General features: G+C 42.9%; 1 protein-coding gene across 1 annotated transcript in view; it reads left to right on the top strand.

Moving 5' to 3' along the window:
* The window catches only part of LOC142184290 (cytochrome P450 4V2-like), a 39,152-nt gene extending 20,683 nt beyond the window's left edge, over positions 1–18,469 (top strand). The window contains exons 4-11 of the mRNA XM_075259075.1: positions 31–221; positions 342–411; positions 1,420–1,546; positions 8,180–8,371; positions 8,614–8,716; positions 17,090–17,224; positions 17,314–17,493; positions 18,294–18,469. Coding sequence (XP_075115176.1) covers positions 31–221; positions 342–411; positions 1,420–1,546; positions 8,180–8,371; positions 8,614–8,716; positions 17,090–17,224; positions 17,314–17,493; positions 18,294–18,469 — 1,174 coding nt within the window. The remainder of the gene's footprint in view (positions 1–30; positions 222–341; positions 412–1,419; positions 1,547–8,179; positions 8,372–8,613; positions 8,717–17,089; positions 17,225–17,313; positions 17,494–18,293) is intronic.
* Positions 18,470–18,807: the final 338 nt, after the last annotated feature.

Here is an 18,807-nt window from a genome sequence, read left to right as displayed (position 1 = left end):
TTGATCTAATATTTCCTTAAATGTTTCTAGCACAGGCAAGAAATGGCATTCCCGAAGGAAAATGATAACTCCAACTTTTCATTTTGCAATTCTTTCTGAATTCTTGGAAGTCATGAATGAGCAATCGAGGGTATTGGTTGAGAAATTCAAGGAAAAAGTAGACAAAGGAGCCTTCAATTGCTTTATGGACATAACCCTTTGCGCTTTAGATATAATATCTGGTAGGTTGGAAATTGTATATTAAGAAAACATATCTATCAACCTCTCTATCATTCTTTCTCTGTCTGTTCTTCAATAACTTATATTTTAATATTGAGTTTTGTTTCCTTTTTGCTTTTCAGAAACTGCTATGGGGAAGAAAATCTATGCCCAAAGTAACAGCAGTTCTGAGTATATACAAGCAATTTATAGGTGAGGTATCTAAACCTACGTATAGTTAGATTTTATTCACAAAATTCCTCTACACTATAGGCTTTGCTCTTCCCCCATATCGTGTATTTTAAAGACCATGCAAAGATAAAATCGCAAAAAATCAACCAGGTGAGTAAATCTGTCTGAACAGAACCAATACAAGTACTGCACAGGTTAACGGAAAATCACATACAATCTAGCAAACAAAAATACACAAATGTAAATCAAATCAATATTCGGTGTGATCACCCTTTGAGGGAGGAGTCCTGGAAGTGATGATATGATCCCCACAGAGACCTGATCTCAACATCATTCCATCCAATCTGTCTTGGACTACATGAAGAGACAGAAGGATTGGAGCAAGTTTACACACACAGAAGATCTGTGCTTAGTTCCTCAAAATTAATGGAACAACCTCCCCGCCGAGATCCTTCAAATACTGTCTGCAAGTGTATCTAGAAGAACTGATGATGCAAAGGGTGGTCACAAAAATATTGATGTGATTTAGATTTCACTTTTGTTCATTGAAATCATTATATTCTTTGATAAAAAATAAATTAATACAATCCTATTTTGAAAGTATTTTTACTTTCCAACATCTAAAAAATTTGCACAGTACATGCAATTCTACCTTCCGTCGTTTGACTACAACACTTTTTGTATTGTATTAAGAATATTCGATGCATTTTTAATATATTTATGCCATTTTCATATCAGTGTCATGGCTTCTGTTTATCTACTGCATCAGTTCCATCTTCTGACAAATTCTAAACATTTCCAATGGATACCATTGACTCTAATAGGGTTCATCAGGATTTATGTCATTTTAAAGAATAGAATAGCACTTGCGTCCTGCGATATTCTTGACACCAAAGTGTCAGCAATTCTGATAGTAGACCCCAAGGGACATGACAGGGGCTTACCAAATGTAAACTGTGTATATACTGGTTTAAATCATTGCTATCTGTGTGACGCTCATCTGAACTGATAGTTGTTGTTTTATCGCAGGATGAGTGATATAATCCACCGTAGACAGAAAATGCCTTGGCTGTGGCCAGATTTTGTATACTCCAGGCTGAAAGAAGGAAAGGAGCATGATAGGAACCTGGACATTCTTCATTCATTTACTGACAGTGTAAGGTGATTTCTATTATTCCTACATTAACCAGTCAGTTATTATCTTGAGTGGCACAAAAGGGGCATTATCAATTTAAAGGAACACATGGAGGACTGGAGGGGATATACCAATGTTATCATTGCTTAAGGGACATTCTGACTTTAAGGGGACACTTAGGAGCATTATTAATATAAGGGAGCAGTTTATATATGTGGGGGCACAAAAGAGGCATTTATACTTTGGTAAGGCACAAGTGAGAAATTTTACTGTGTGGTGCACTATATTTGATACCATTATTATTAGGGACTAGAGATGAGCGAACAGTGTTCTATCGAACACATGTTCGATCGGATATCAGGCTGTTCAACGTGTTCGATTCGAATCAAACATCATGTGGCAAACTCCCAAAAAATTCGATTCCCCTGCCACCTTCCCTGGCGCTTTTTTTGCACCAATAACAGCGCAGGGGAGGTGGGACAGGAACTACGACACCGGAGGCATAAAAAAAAATCGGAAAAAGTCATTGGCTGCCGAAATCAGGTGACCTCCATTTTAGACGAATAGTGGATTTCAAATCCGGGTCATATGAGAATGTGAACTTTGTGACTATGAGACAGGGATAGCTGTACAGGCAGGGATAGCTAGGGATAACCTTTATTTAGGTAGGAATGTTATTAAAAATAACTTTTTGGGGCTCTATCGGGTGTGTAATTGTGATTTTTGTGACATAAACTTTTTCCAATAGGAATGCATTGGCCAGCGCTGATTGGCCAGAGTACGGAACTCGACCAATCAGCGCTGGCTCTGCTGGAGGAGGCGGAGTCTAAGATCGCTCCACACCAGTCTCCATTTAGGTCCGACCTTAGACTCCGCCTCCTCCGGCAGAGCCAGCGCTGATTGGCCGAAGGCTGGCCAATGCATTCCTATTGGTAGCAGTGCTGAGCCAGTTCTGCTCAACTACACCGTGTGCCGGTCAGCCCATCTGATATAGCAGAGCCGAGTGTGCACTAGAACCCCTGTGCAAACTCAGCTCACGCTAATAGAATGCATTGGCCAGCGCTGATTGGCCAATGCATTCTATTAGCCCGATGAAGTAGAGCTGAATGTGTGTGCATAAGGGTTCTAGTGCACCCTCGGCTCTGCTATATCAGATGGGCTGACCGGCACACGGTGTAGTTGAGCAGAACTGGCTCAGCACTGCTAAGTCTCTGCATACTGTAAACAGGCAGATGGAAAAGTGGTAGATGGCAGGTATCTTCCACTGAGGTGGCTGGTGTCCACATGGTGACTGCCTGGAGTATGGGTCCAGAATTTAGGAATTGTTGTAGACCCAGGCCTATACTCCAGTCCTGGTTTGGTAGGTGACCCAAGGATCAGCTGTAAAATAGCTGAGGCTGCTCAAGGGAAGTGGGGGTGTGGTCGTCTCTTGGAGGAGAAACCTGGTATACACACTGCCCTGTGTGTGTCTGGAGGATAAAACCTTAAAATTCACCTTGTGTGTGGGTGAGGAAAGCCTGAGGACTTACCTTCTTTACATCCTGAAGTAAGGACTGTTTTGTTGTTTCATTTTTTGTACCCTGCTGAAGAAAGCTCCTTTGTGTTATCCTTTTGCTGAAGAAAGCTGTTTTTGATTTACATTCTGTGGACTGTGTGAACTGCCTCCAATAAACTGACTACAACTGAGAGCTAATATCCGTGCCTCCGTCTGATTGTCCTAGCAACTTACCTTCTCTGAAGGTCCCACATTTACATATGGTGGAGGACGCGGGCAGAGACTGTTGCTAGGGGCAACCGCGTGTGGGAGTTAAAGTTTCCAAGCTGTGAATGTCCTGGGTGAAGGCGGCTACTGCAGTAAAGCCAAACACTGAGACCATGGACGAGTTGGTCAAACAGTTGGTGCTGGCCAATGTGCAACAGCAGCACACAATGGAGGCAGCTGAGAGACGGCAGCAGGGGACCAATCACTTGCTAGTGGAGCAATTGGCAGCTCTCACAAAAATGGTGACTGCACAGCAAGTGGTGTCTGCAAAGGCTACAAGCTCTGTGAGTGATGTCCGGAAAAAAAATACAGACTACACTACAGAAAATGACTGCTGAGGATGATGTGGAGGCTTATCTAACTGTCTTTGAACGGGTTGCAGACAGAGAGCAATTGCCTGTGGAAGAGTGGGCTGAAATCCTGGCTCCATACCTGACAGGTGAGCCACAAAAGGCCTATTATGATCTTTCTGTGCAGGACTCCAAAGACTACAACAAACTAAAGGCTGAAATACTCGCTCGGTTGGGGGTCAGTCTAGCAGTCCAGGCCCAGCGAGTACACCAATGGACTTTCTGCCAAGGAAAACCTCCACGCTCACAAATGTATGATCTCTTCCACCTGATTCGTAAATGGTTAAAACCAGAGACTCTTACACTTGAGCAGATGGTGGAAAGGGTGGCGATGGATCGCTATATACGTGCCCTTCCTGTGCCAGTGCAGCGCTGGGTTGTCCAGGGAAACCCACAAGGTGCAGACAGTCTGGTGGACCTGGTGGAGAGATATTCCACTGCTGAGAACTTTGTCTTGTGGCCAAGTAAGGAGAAATCTCCTCTGGTTAACCCCAAAGTTCACGCTGAACCCAGTAAAAGGGGGTATAAACCAGGGGGAGAGCGGAGACAGATGCCTCTGGACAAAAAAATGGAGGAGCTGGAAGTCCCTTATAAAATGCAGCCACAACAAATAGTCTGCTGGAGGTGTCATACACCAGGGCACATAGCAGCACATTGCTCTGTGAATACAGAGCCCATGGACTGTAGTGTGGCTCACCGCTATTCCCTGTTTGCACACCCTGTCTGCAGTGCCACGCCATCTCATCCTGACAGAACACAGATGTGCCAGGTGTCTGTCAATGGGGACATTGTAACTGCGCTTCTGGACTCAGGAAAATCCAGAATTGAATTCGGCTCTGCTCTGCTCTGCTATATCAGATGGACTGACCGGCACATCAGATGTAGCAGAGCTGAGTGTGGATATAGGAATCCATAGGAATGCATTGGCCAGCGCTGATTGGCCAGAGTACGGAATTCGACCAATCAGCGCTGGCTCTGCTGGAGGAGGCGGAGTCTAAGATCGCTCCACACCAGTCTCCATTCAGGTCCGACCTTAAACTCCGCCTCCTCCGGCAGAGCCAGCGCTGATTGGCCGAAGGCTGGCCAATGCATTCCTACATCTGATGCCGGTCAGCCCATCTGATATAGAAGAGCCGAGTGTGCACACTCGGCTCTGCTACATCAGATGTAGCAGAGCCGAGTGTGGATATAGGAATCCATAGGAATGCATTGGCCAGCGCTGATTGGCCAGAGTACGGAATTCGACCAATCAGCGCTGGCACACTCAGCTCTGCTATATCAGATGGGCTGACCGGCACACTCGGCTCTGCTACATCTGATGTAGCAGAGCCGAGTGTGCACACTCGGCTCTGCTATATCAGATGGGCTGACCGGCATCAGATGTAGGAATGCATTGGCCAGCCTTCGGCCAATCAGCGCTGGCTCTGCCGGAGGAGGCGGAGTCTAAGGTCGGACCTGAATGGAGACTGGTGTGGAGCGATCTTAGACTCCGCCTCCTCCAGCAGAGCCAGCGCTGATTGGTCGAATTCCGTACTCTGGCCAATCAGCGCTGTCCAATGCATTCCTATAGGAAAAAGTTAGCTTGCGAAAATCGCAAGCTGACAGGGATTTCCATGAAATAAAGTGACTTTTATGCCCCCAGACATGCTTCCCCTGCTGTCCCAGTGTCATTCCAGGGTGTTGGTATCATTTCCTGTGGTGTCATAGTGGACTTGGTGACCCTCCAGACACGGATTTGGGTTTCCCCCTTAACGAGTATATGTTCCCCGTAGACTATAATGGGGTTCGAAACCCGTTCGAACACTCGAACAGTGAGCGGCTGTTCGAATCGAATTTCGAACCTCGAACATTTTAGTGTTCGATCATCTCTATTAGGGACGCTACTTATTAGGATCTTCCATTTCTTATAGTTATGACAAGTTATATCTGACATAGAGTAATAATAAGAAATGTTCCATACATCAGATACAGAATTGGGGGTGGCATAGAATGGGACGCTTTTGTAGGAGAGAAAAAGTTGCTGAAAAAAGTGAGGAGCCAAGATCTTTATAAAAATGCATTTTAGGTAGAAACAGGGCCGATTCTAGCGTTTCTGCTACCCGAGGTGAAAATTGAAATGTAACTCCCCCAAAGTTAGAAAATTTGACTTGACTGCCACTGCTCATGTGCACCATTGAGCACTGAATCCACCTGACTGAGATACGTCATGCTAGTCCTTGGCGCAGGTGCAGTGATTTAAGGAAGTCTGGGACATACACACGTGGACAAAATTGTTGGTAGCCCTCGTTTAATGAAAGAAAAACCCCACAAGGGTCAAAGAAATCACTTGAATCTGACAAAAGTAATAAAAAAATAAAAATTCTATGAAAATGAAAAAATGAAAGTCAGACATTGCTTTTTGCTTCAACATAATTTAAAAAAATAAAATAAAATTCATGAGACCGGCCTGGACAGAAATGATGGTTCCCTTAACTTAATATTTTGTTGCACAACCTTTTGAGGCAATCGCTGCAATCGCACAATTCCTGTAACTGTCAATGAGACTTCTGAACCTCTCAACCCAGTGGCTTTCCTGTAGATATAATTGTAACAGACAGTCCGTGGAGGAAAACTCTGGGGCCTTAGCCTTAACCTTTTAAATGCCATTATCCTACCCTTTTATCTCACAATACCACGAGGTCCCATATGGAATACCACTTCATTAAATATAATACACAAAAGATTGGAAAAGCAGCGGCTGAATTAAAGTTCCTTTTCACTAAAGTTGGTCTCAATGGAAGATACTAAAAAAAAAAAAAAAATTGCACTTCGCTGTATCAAATGCCTCTCTTGTTCAAATGACTTCAAAACAGAATCTTGATTCACCTGTGACAATAGTAATCCCTTCTTATCCCAATTCTCAAACCCTTCAAGTTTCATATTCTCTGGAATGTTATATATAGTTTTTTTAAACCATGAAAGTAAAAACTGCTTGAAGTAAATGTATAGTTGGATATACCATATTTCTCGAACCCAATGGGTGTTTGGTTTTGGATGCACGATACATAAAGTTAAAAAAAAAGCATAGAGGAAAAACACGGAACATGTTTATTGCTCTACATCCACCATACAGGTCTCCCAAAGACTTGAATTATTCCGTTATAGTTCTGCTGCTGACTAATATACATTTTTATCAATGGAAAGATATCCTTTACAAAATAGGCAATTTAATGTGTTGATGTGACCTACATTATACAATGGACAGGAGTATGTACTCTAAATGACACTGACAATAGAAGCCGTACACATTGTTATGAGCGCTCACAGGGCATGGCTCTCTATTAGTACCTAACTAGAATCCACTTTTACTACTAAAGGGTGAATTCACACTGAGTAAACGCTAGCTTATTCTGAACGTAAAACACGTTCAGAATAAGCGGCGTCTAAAGCAGCTCCATTCATTTCTATGGGAGCGGGGATACGAGCGCTCCCCATAGAAATGAATGGGCTGCTTCTTTCACTCCGTGCAGTCCCATTGAAGTGAATGGGGAGTGCCGGCGTATACGGCAAGCTCTGCTCATGCCGGAGCGTACACGCCGGCACTCCCCATTCACTTCAATGGGACTGCACGGAGTGAAAGAAGCATCCCATTCATTTCTATGGGGAGCGCTCGTATCCCCGCTCCCATAGAAATGAATGGAGCTGCTTTAGACGCCGCTTATTCTGAACGTGTTTTACGTTCAGAATAAGCTAGCGTTTACTCAGTGTGAATGCACCCTAACAGATGAAACTGGTACTTTGTAATTAATGTAATTATTGGAATAGACACTAATTATATCTATTATTAAATATATTATAAAAGGCTAAGCAAGTGCCTGGTTCACTTCCTCCAATTTCCAAATACAAAAGAAACCTACAGACTGTTATTTCTAATTATATGTATTAGACGTAAATCCAACCCTTTCAGAGGTGGAAAGTAAGATGAGGCACCATATACCATATGAGGATACCATAGTGATGTAGAGAGATGATTAGTCAGATACATTGGGGGAGATTTTCCTAAATTATAGTTACATTTGCACCTGTATACTTTATACCACACGTGTTATGTGTTTAGACACTGTTTATGTCACACTCAATGTGACTAGCTAGAATATGGTTTAAAGGGATCCTATCATTAAAACACAATTGTTTGTGACTAACACGTAGGGATAGCCTTAAGAAAGGCTATTTTTTTCTCCTACTTTTTGATGTCTTCTCCGCACCGCTGCTCGGTAGAAATCTCAGTTTACGTCGATATGCAAATGAGTTATCTCACAGCACTGGAGGAAGGCGCCAGTGCTCAAACAGTGCTCCCAGTTCTGCGAGAGAACTCGTTTGCATACCAAAAAAAAAACGGGATATCTACCGAACGGCAGCACGGAGAAGACATTACATGAACAATGAGACTTATTTGCGGAAACTGGGCAGCCCCTCTAAGCAGTCACATGATATGTCACTATGGTGTGAATATAACAGCTAAATACATAAAACTCATTCTTAAATTTTTTTTCCATTAATAAGGTCATTCAAGAAAGAGCAAGAGAGCTGAAGACACATCATTCTGAGGGCCAAAACCTAACCAGTGAAGGAGACCCCATGAAAAGAAAGAAGCGGAGTGCTTTCTTAGATATGCTTCTGAAGGCAACAGATGATATGGGGAATGCATTAAGTTACCAGGATATCCGGGAAGAAGTCGATACTTTTATGTTTGAGGTATTCTTGGAAAAAATGTAATAAAATTTAACATACATCAAAGAGGGCCTGTCACCTCTCCTGGCAAGGGCTTGCAGGTACTTTCAATAGAGGTTCTAATAAATGCAGAGCCAATACGAGGTCATAAGATGGTCAATAGTAATGTTTTCTTTGCTAATAAGTAATGCACATCTATCATGAACAGTTCTTCTGCTCCAATTCCATAGTTAACAATATGACACAGATTTCTATGCTTTTAACAGGGCCATGATACAACAGCGGCTGCTCTGAACTGGTCTTTATATTTGCTGGGATCTCATCCAGAGGCACAACTACAAGTCCATAAAGAATTAGATGAAGTCTTTGGTATGTTGTTATTCCGCTTCTATTTCCTTTACCTTATTTCTAGTCTTCATACCAGTCTACACTTTTTCTTATTTTACATCATGAGGTCAAATATAATATAATTGTAAAAAGTCTCTATGAGATAGAAAACCATAGCATTGCTTGGTATAATACATATATACTCTTAGGCCCGGTTTACATCTGCATATAGCAAATCTGTTTGAAATCAGTATTTGAAATCTTCAAAAACTGATTCTGAACGGTTCAGATTAAGGATGCATGCACACTACGTAACGCCGGGCGTGTATGAGAGCCGTACACGCCGGCATTACGGCAGACTGCCGAACACTTCCCATTCACTTCAATGGGAGCGCTTGTAACAGCGGCGTTTACGAGCGCTCCCATTGAAGTGAATGGGAAGTGTTCGGCAGTCTGCCGTAATGTCGGCGTGTACGGCTCTCATACACGCCCGGCGTTACGTAGTGTGCATGCACCCTAAAACCCATTGATTTCAATGGATTTTAAAAGTAATCCGCATGTATCAGCTTGTGCCATTTCCATCTGGTTTCCGCTTTTTTGTGCAGAGAGAAAGGTTGAACTTGTAGGACTTCGTCTCCGTACTAGAAATAAGGAATCCTGACAGACAGCAACCAATCCGTTTTTTATTTAGCTTTGAGGTCTATGGAAAACTGATTACGAACAAATTACAAACGAATAGCAATCCATTTGTGTCCATTTTACAATTCATCTTTCTCTCTGTGCATGCACAGAATGAAGAAGGGGGAAGAAAATAAAGGATTGGTCAAAAACGGACAGAAACGGAATACAAACTTAGGGGGCATTCACACTTGCGTCCGCTGTCCACCCTGTGCCACTGCTTCCCGGTGGTCAGTTTTAAAACTCATTCCTGCCTGCAGCCTCTCCGCAGGCAAATGGGGTTTTTCGGCAGGACACAAAATTGGACATGCAGGGGTTTTAAAGCAGACCACCGGGAAGCCGACTCCAGTTCAGTGTCTTGTGTGACTATTGGGGGTAATTTAGCATCAAAGGTAGCAGTTTTCCTGGGTTTACAGAGGTGTTGGAGGTGCTGGGTGCCAAACAAACAGCGTATCAGGTGATGCAATACAAAATAAGTGGCTTTATTCAGCTTATACAGGAACAAAAATAACAAAACAGCCTAGCCTACACACAGGGCAATACCTCACTTCTTGAACCCTAACTAATCTATTGGGGCAAGATATTCTGAGGTTTCTTCTCATCAGTCACAAAGTCCTTTCTGGAATCCAGTCCTCCTGTCTGTCTCCAACTGGTCCAGTCCACCTGCTCCTGCAGGTCACAAGCATCACTCCCTCTCTGGAGTTGGGCTCCTTCTGGATACCAGTCGTCTTGGGACAGACCTCCCTGTCTGTCTCCAACTGGTTCACCGTCCACCTGCACCTGCTGGTCACCAGCAGCACTCCCCTGCTGTGTGCACTCCCTCTGGAGTTGAGCCCCTTTCTCTGAGGTATGCGTGTGGTCAGAGTCCTTTTAAGGCTAAGGCCCCACGGGCTGTAATCGCAGCGCTAAAGTGCTGCGGAAAGAACTGCTGCGTGAACGCATTGCGGTTCTTTCTGCAGCGCCTTCAACAGAATGTTTGCGGAGTTTTCCTCTGCGGACTTTCTCTTAACATTATATCTACAGGAAAGCCGCCGACATTTCCGTAGATATAATTGACATGCTGCAACTTGCAAAGCCGCAACAGCTTTGCAAATCGCAGCGTGTCCGCACTGTGATTTCTTCCGCAAAGTGGGCATGGGATTCGCATGAATCCCATCCCCTTTGCTTGCACTGTAAAACGCTTGCTTTTACGTCCTGTGGGGCCCCGGCCTTAACCCTGTTTTTGGTCACTCTACAGCGCCCTCTAGGTTCACACCATCACACTTGGGGCTAAGGACGGAAACCCGGCGGAATGGCACAGGTGGACACTGGGCGCAAGTGTGAATGCCCCCTCACACAAACAGTCAGTTTTTTTGAACAAACATCCATTGACTAATCTGTCTAAAAAAAAAACGGATTTGGGTATCTGCTGTGTAACGGTTTGGAAATCTTTTTGGAATCTTTTTGCACCAAGCAGATGGATACCAGATGCAGATGTGAACTCAGCCTTAGCTGTGTGCCTACAGGTAATATTTTCTGCAAAGAGGAAATATGTTAAATGGGTTTTCTAGGACTCAAGATAACCTGTTTGAAGCAGCATTGTCACTCCCTGAGCACTGCTTTTCCTTGTAAGGACTTCAACGGCAAACACTGCACAAAAGTTAAGTACTTGGAAAGTAGTGTAGAAGCTGCATCACTCACTCAAAAACTGCAACCTCTTCAAGCAGCTGATCGGGCTTGGGTTGAACACCTACTGATCTTTCATGAATTATTTAGCCTGAAAAAACTCTTCAATTCTATAAATACAGCATAATGAAAGCTCTAATTTGAGCAGGTATCAAGGGAACCCATTACAGGGACTGCGGCAAAGGTTAATGCTGACACTGTTCTCATTTTCTAGTCTATTAGAGTTTATGGACTTGAGTATTTAAACAACCCACACATTCCATTAGAAGCCCGAATTACTGAAAAACCTTCCAAAAAGATACCGATGGATCTCATATCTGATAGCTTAATTGTATTTCACTTGTATTTTCTTCAGAAGTGGCTTTGGTTCTCAATCAAAGTCATGTCATGTCATGGAGAATAAAAGTGGAGAGTAAAATCATGTCAATGGAGCTTAAGTATTCGTTCTTTTCCAGCACTCAGTACTGCAGCCCATCACAGTTTTACCTTTTACTGTAAATTATACTGTAAATTATACATCTTTATTTTGTGTCTCAATGCTGCACAGTACGGACTGGTCTAAACTAGAGATGACTGAATACTATTCAAAACTTCAGCACACTCCCATATGAATGAATTAGAGGGGCTGGTGCGCAGGGGGTTAAGCAGCCGGACGCCGGAGCTGGCTGCGTGCCGGCTTCGCCCATTCATTCATATGGGAGCGTGCTATTCGAAACTGCCGTTTCGAATAGTATTCACTCATCTCTAGTCTTAACCCCTTTCTGCTGGTGACATTTTTTGATTTTCGATTTTTCGTATTTGACTCCCCGCCTTCCAAACCCCATATATATCTTTTATTTTTCCGTTCACAAAGTCATATGAAGGCTTAATATTTGCTTCATAATAGTACCATTTATTATTCTGTAAAATGAATCAAAAGAAATATAACGAACCAAGCATTGCCGCGCTAATTAGGCATATGAGACCTTGTAGATTTCACAATCAGTTACTTTGTCTTACGCCTTTATGATACGTAATCAGGTATTAGTCACCGAATTTGTAGGGCAGCGTCTTAGTACCAGCATTTCATTCCACTGAAAGGAGTACGCAACTGGTTCCTCCATTTTGAGGGTATATCCCTCAGAATAAGTTGCAATTATTCTGTAAAATGTGTTTTGAAGCTGGAGTACATTTGTGTGACTTTCTTACGTCCTTCATTTTTATATTTTACGTTCACCTTGCATCCAAAATGACATGTCACCTGTAGAGATGAGCGAACAGTGTTCTATCGAACACGTGTTCGATCGGATATCAGGGTGTTCGCCATAATCGAATCGAACACCGCGTGGTAAAGTGAGCCAAAATTCGATTCCCCTCCCACCTTCCCTGGCGCCTTTTTTGCACCAATAACAGCGCAGGGGAGGTGGGACAGGAACTACGACACCGGGGGCATTGAAAAAAATTGGAAAAAGTCATTGGCTGCCGAAATCAGGTGACCTCCATTTTAGACGAATAGTGGATTTCAAATCCGGGTCATATGAGAATGTGAACTTTGTGACTATGAGACAGGGATAGCTGTACAGGCAGGGATAGCTAGGGATAACCTTTATTTAGGGGGGAATGTTATTAAAAATAACTTTTTGGGGCTCTATTGGGTGTGTAATTGTGATTTTTGTGAGATAAACTTTTTCCCATAGGGATGCATTGGCCAGCGCTGATTGGCCGAATTCCGTACTCTGGCCAATCAGTGCTGGCCAATGCATTCTATTAGCTTGATGAAGCAGAGTGTGCACAAGGGTTCAAGCGCACCCTCGGCTCTGATGTAGCAGAGCCGAGGCTGCACAAGGGTTCAAGCGCACCCTCGGCTCTGATGTAGGAGAGCCGAGGGTGCACTTGAACCCTTGTGCACCCTCGGCTCTGCTACATCAGAGCCGAGGGTGCGCTTGAACCCTTGTGCACACTCTGCTTCATCAAGCTAATAGAATGCATTGGCCAGCGCTGATTGGCCAATGCATTCTATTAGCCTGATGAAGTAGAGCTGAATGTGTGTGCTAAGCACACACATTCAGCACTGCTTCATCACGCCAATACAATGCATTAGCCAGTGCTGATTGGCCAGAGTACGGAATTCGGCCAATCAGCGCTGGCTCTGCTGGAGGAGGCGGAGTCTAAGATCGCTCCACACCAGTCTCCATTCAGGTCCGACCTTAGACTCCGCCTCCTCCGGCAGAGCCAGCGCTGATTGGCCGAAGGCTGGCCAATGCATTCCTATGCGAATGCAGAGACTTAGCAGTGCTGAGCCAGTTCTGCTCAACTACACATCTGATGCACACTCGGCACTGCTACATCAGATGTAGCAATCTGATGTAGCAGAGCCGAGGGTGCACTAGAACCCCTGTGCAAACTCAGTTCACGCTAATAGAATGCATTGGCCAGCGCTGATTGGCCAATGCATTCTATTAGCCCGATGAAGTAGAGCTGAATGTGTGTGCTAAGCACACACATTCAGCTCTACTTCATCGGGCTAATAGAATGCATTGGCCAGCGCTGATTGGCCAGAGTACGGAACTCGACCAATCAGCGCTGGCTCTGCTGGAGGAGGCGGAGTCTAAGATCGCTCCACACCAGTCTCCATTCAGGTCCGACCTTAGACTCCGCCTCCTCCAGCAGAGCCAGCGCTGATTGGCCGAATTCCGTACTCTGGCCAATCAGCACTGGCTAATGCATTGTATTGGCGTGATGAAGCAGTGCTGAATGTGTGTGCTTAGCACACACATTCAGCTCTACTTCATCGGGCTAATAGAATGCATTGGCCAATCAGCGCTGGCCAATGCATTCTATTAGCTTGATGAAGCAGAGTGTGCACAAGGGTTCAAGCGCACCCTCGGCTCTGATGTAGCAGAGCCGAGGCTGCACAAGGGTTCAAGCGCACCCTCGGCTCTGATGTAGCAGAGCCGAGGGTGCACTTGAACCCTTGTGCACCCTCGGCTCTGCTACATCAGAGCCGAGGGTGCGCTTGAACCTTTGTGCACCCTCGGCTCTGCTACATCAAAGCCGAGGGTGCGCTTGAACCCTTGTGCAGCCTCGGCTCTGCTACATCAGAGCCGAGGGTGCACTTGAACCCTTGTGCAGCCTCGGCTCTGCTACATCAGAGCCGAGGGTGCGCTTGAACCCTTGTGCACCCTCGGCTCAGCTACATCAGAGCCGAGGGTGCGCTTGAACCCTTGTGCACACTCTGCTTCATCAAGCTAATAGAATGCATTGGCCAGCGCTGATTGAAGCAGAGCTGAATCTGTGTGCTTAGCTCAACTACTCCACCGGTGTAGTTGAGCTAAACATACACATTCAGCACTGCTTCATCACGCCAATAGAATGCATTGGCCAGCACTGATTGGCCAGAGTACGGAATTCGGCCAATCAGCGCTGGCTCTGCTGGAGGAGGCGGAGTCTAAGGTCGGACCTGAATGGAGACTGGTGTGGAGCGATCTTAGACTCCGCCTCCTCCAGCAGAGCCAGCGCTGATTGGTCGAGTTCCGTACTCTGGCCAATCAGCGCTGGCCAATGCATTTCTATGGGGAAAAGTTAGCTTGCGAAAATCGCAAACTGACAGGGATTTCCATGAAATAAAGTGACTTTTATGCCCCCAGACATGCTTCCCCTGCTGTCCCAGTGTCATTCCAGGGTGTTGGTATCATTTCCTGGGGTGTCATAGTGGACTTGGTGACCCTCCAGACACGAATTTGGGTTTCCCCCTTAACGAGTTTATGTTCCCCATAGACTATAATGGGGTTCGAAACCCATTCGAACACTCGAACAGTGAGCGGCTGTTCGAATCGAATTTCGAACCTCGAACATTTCAGTGTTCGCTCATCTCTAGTCACCTGTTTTCCATGTTTCAGCACAATTCTCGGGATACCAAATTTATATATTTTATTTACATTTTAAACCCTTAAAAAAAATCTAAAACTTTGCAAAAAAAATGTATTTTTCTAAAAGCTGCCATATTCAGACACCCATATCTTTTTTATATTTCCATGTACAGGGGTGCACAGGTTGTCTTTTTTGCAGGGCTAGGTTTACTTCTTAGTTATACCGTTTTAGGGAATGTTTATTGCTTTGATCAATTTTTTTCAAATTTTTATCAGAAGCAAAACAGCAAAAAAGAAAAAAAAAGGCAGACGTAATAGTTTGAGTTCCCTGTTATGTTGCATACAAGGTATTCAGCAAACAGATGGTTTTTATTGCCTTTGTTACTCAATAATTCAATAAAAGTAAATTAATAAAATTCAATAATATGTAGCTTTTGCTCTCCAGAAAGAGTGCCAGAGTGATGTGTATTTAATTTCTAAAACATCAAAGAATTTCTTTGTAACGCATCGCCCAGTGGGATTTCCATCTACATTCAGTGTACTGTGCAATTTCCCCGCTCTTTACAAATATAAACTGTTCATTAAATAGAATTGAATTAATATGTTGCATACATGCATAGTAAAATGTGCGATCCCATGAAATAACACTACGAAGCAAAAAGACAAATTATACATTCAGTGCCTCACCATAAAGCATTTTGACATTGTATCCTGAACATCAAGAGATACAACTAAGTATGATGTATGAGGAAAGGTATAGCTAAGTATGATATATAGGCAGAGATACACCAACGTATGATCTATGGAGCAAGTTCTAAAGCATGAAAAATGATATGGGGAATAGGTTTCATATGAATATCTGAGTTGGTTTAGATGGGACTCTGACTTGGATATTCTCGGTCTTTTGATATTTTAATTTTATTTATATTTGAAGTCTTTAAACAAGAAACAAAAATGACAAAAAACTTGCCCTGATTTTTTAGGATAAAAATGAAGCTAGAAATATAGGAAATAATTCTACTTTATCTTATTGTAATACCTTTGTTAAATACTTATCCTCTTTTCAGATATCTTATATTATTATATAGTTACATAGTAGATGAGGTTGGATGAAGATGTCAGTACATCAAGTCCAACCAATAACCCTACAGTCCCCTACAGTGTTGATCCAGAGGAAGGCGATAAACTCCATGAGGCTTATTCCAGTTCCCCCATTTCAAAATGTTTTAAAAAACTTTACTTGTCCAGGTCTTAAACAAATAAGGCATCAATAATAATGAGTGAGTACTGCAATCCTCTGATAATGCTGTCAGTGAGGTTATTAAAGAGGTTTTTCCAACTCACATACTCACCAACCTGCACGCTGTATGCTCTGTTCACTTCCTGGTTTTCTCGGTAAATTGGTGGGTGGGGTTTCACTTGGTCTGCTTAGCTCTCTTCATAGCAGTACATGTTGTTTGCGGTCAGTAGTGAGGGATGGTTGTACATAAATTTGCACAGTATCACTGGAAGATGCACAATCTGAAGCTGATGTAGTAGAGCTGGATTTGATAGGTGATGAGATTCCCAATCTTACATGCTATAGGACCAAGAGTCAGTTTGCAATAAACTCTGTTTTAGGTCTGTGTTTGCATACAGATGTAACAGACTTCCTTGTCTCAGCCCTTATCAGCAAAATTTAATTAGCCGACCTGATAACTGGAAAAGGGTGGTAACTGGCTCAGAAATACAAGCTCGCTCCGAAAACTCAGCTCCCCCTCCCCTTCTGAGAGCAGGGAGCTACGTCACTTGTCCTTGGCGTAGAGATAAGATCATCCCCAGGGCCGTGGTTATGGAAACGCAGTGTAAACAATGAAGTGAATGATCATTTGGCTGTGCATAAAGAACAGACAACATCTCCCCAATACCCCTCAAGCTTTGCTTTAGAGTATGGGAGGAAATCCACGCAAACACAGGGAGAACATACAAACTCCTTGCAGATGTTGTCCTTGGCAGGATTTGAACCCAGGACTCCAGCACTGCAAGGCTGTGGTGCTAATCACTGAGCCACCATGTCGCCCCTGAAGCACACACATATACATACATACATATATATATATATATATATATATATACATATTTTTTTTTTTTGGTTTTAATTGAAAAAGGCCTCTATAAGATATTCAGAAATATTTCACATGAAAAAAAAGCTTTCTTTAAATTAAAATTTATTTTCTGTTATTAGGTTCCTCTGACAGGCCTGTCACAATGGAAGACATTAAGAACCTGCGATATCTTGACGCAGTCATCAAGGAGGCCCTGCGAATCTTTCCTTCAGTTCCTTTCTATGCCCGCACTATTTGTGAAGACTGCACTATCAGTATGAGTCTTGTATCATATTGTCAGTCATTTAACACTACAGCAAATATATGTCCACATGAAATATTATTAAATATCTATATTTTTCAGGAGGTTTTAAGGTTCCTAAAGGAGTGAATGTGTTAATTGTTCCCTATGCATTACATCGAGATCCAGAATATTTCCCAGAGCCAGAAGAATTTAGGCCAGAAAGGTTTTTTCCTGAAGCAACAAATAGGCGCAACCCTTATGCTTATCTTCCGTTTTCTGCAGGACTTCGAAATTGTATTGGTAAGTAAAGATAGCTTAGTACTAATAGTTATGTATACTTAACATATCTGAACAAAATAGAAGTCAACCTATGACCTGTTGTGTGGTTGTCCTCATGCTTTCATCAGTGTTATATCTCATATCAAGAGATTAGAGAATTAGAACAATGTTTGGCTCAGAACCATATAAGTTTTAAAGAGCAAAGTGTCAAAATTGTCAAAATTGTTACATCAATTAATTATCAGCTGGAGTTATTTGTGTGTCTTTTCCAATAGCCTCCTCCTCTGCCTCCCCTTTCTGTAGACTTCTATGTAAAAACTCAATCTGATAAGTAGAAACAGAAACAAATTTCTTTAATAAAATAAATTAGAAGGTGTCTTAAATGGGTTATCCATTGTATTAAAATTGGAGATAATGTATGCTTTACTAGTATAGGAAAAAGCTTCCGCAGGGAAAATAATGTTCATGTAAGTGCAAATCGCCAGCATTTCCGTAGGTATCATTGACATGCTGTGTTTTACAAAACACAATGGCTTTTGAAATCACAGTGTGTCCGCTGAAGATATTTTTCCTCAATATGTAGATGGGATTTTCCAGAACCCCATCCACTTTAGAGAGTACTGTATAACAGCAAAATCACAGCATTTACACTACATGGGGTCCTGGCCTAGAATGGCTTTCCTGGACTTTGATATTGATGTCCATCACACCTCCTTCATTGTCTCTTAGGCACAGCTCTATTCGTTGTGTAATGTGCCTGGTGATGCAGCTCAGTCCCATTCCCACAATGTGTTTCCTTATCCTTACTTATTCCTGTCTAGGTCAACGTTTTGCTTTAATGGAAGAAAAAGTTGTGCTCTCCACTATATTACGTCATTTCTGGATTGAAGCGAACCAAACACGAGATGAGTTGGGTCTTGTAGGAGAGCTTATCCTTCGTCCACAAGAAGGCATTTGGATTCGACTTCAAGACAGAAGACCTTTTCTTAGTGAATAAGGACTTAGTAAATAATAGTGAAAACTGTGACATTATTAGGACTTAATAAAAATATATATGATCATTATACAAGATTTGTGAATTGATACTGTACTTTTGGCATTATTCAATTTGGTCAGGAATCCATTGGTTTCTCACTTCTATCAGTTTACCCAATGAAAATTCTGTGGTTAAATTGTGTCATTTCACCTTTTTTTTTTTTTTTTTGCTATTGTGTAGGGAGGAGTTTGCTGAATATTTTTGTAATATACTATATTAACCTATTGCATTTTCTTTTAGGGGAAAATAATGATAACGTTCTCCCTAGCTTTCCAATGCTTTAAGCGTTACCAGGCCAA

This window comes from Leptodactylus fuscus, chromosome 1 (assembly GCF_031893055.1).
Source record: "Leptodactylus fuscus isolate aLepFus1 chromosome 1, aLepFus1.hap2, whole genome shotgun sequence".
NCBI classification, from domain to species: domain Eukaryota; kingdom Metazoa; phylum Chordata; class Amphibia; order Anura; family Leptodactylidae; genus Leptodactylus; species Leptodactylus fuscus.
This window is presented reverse-complemented; position numbering and strand designations above follow the sequence as displayed.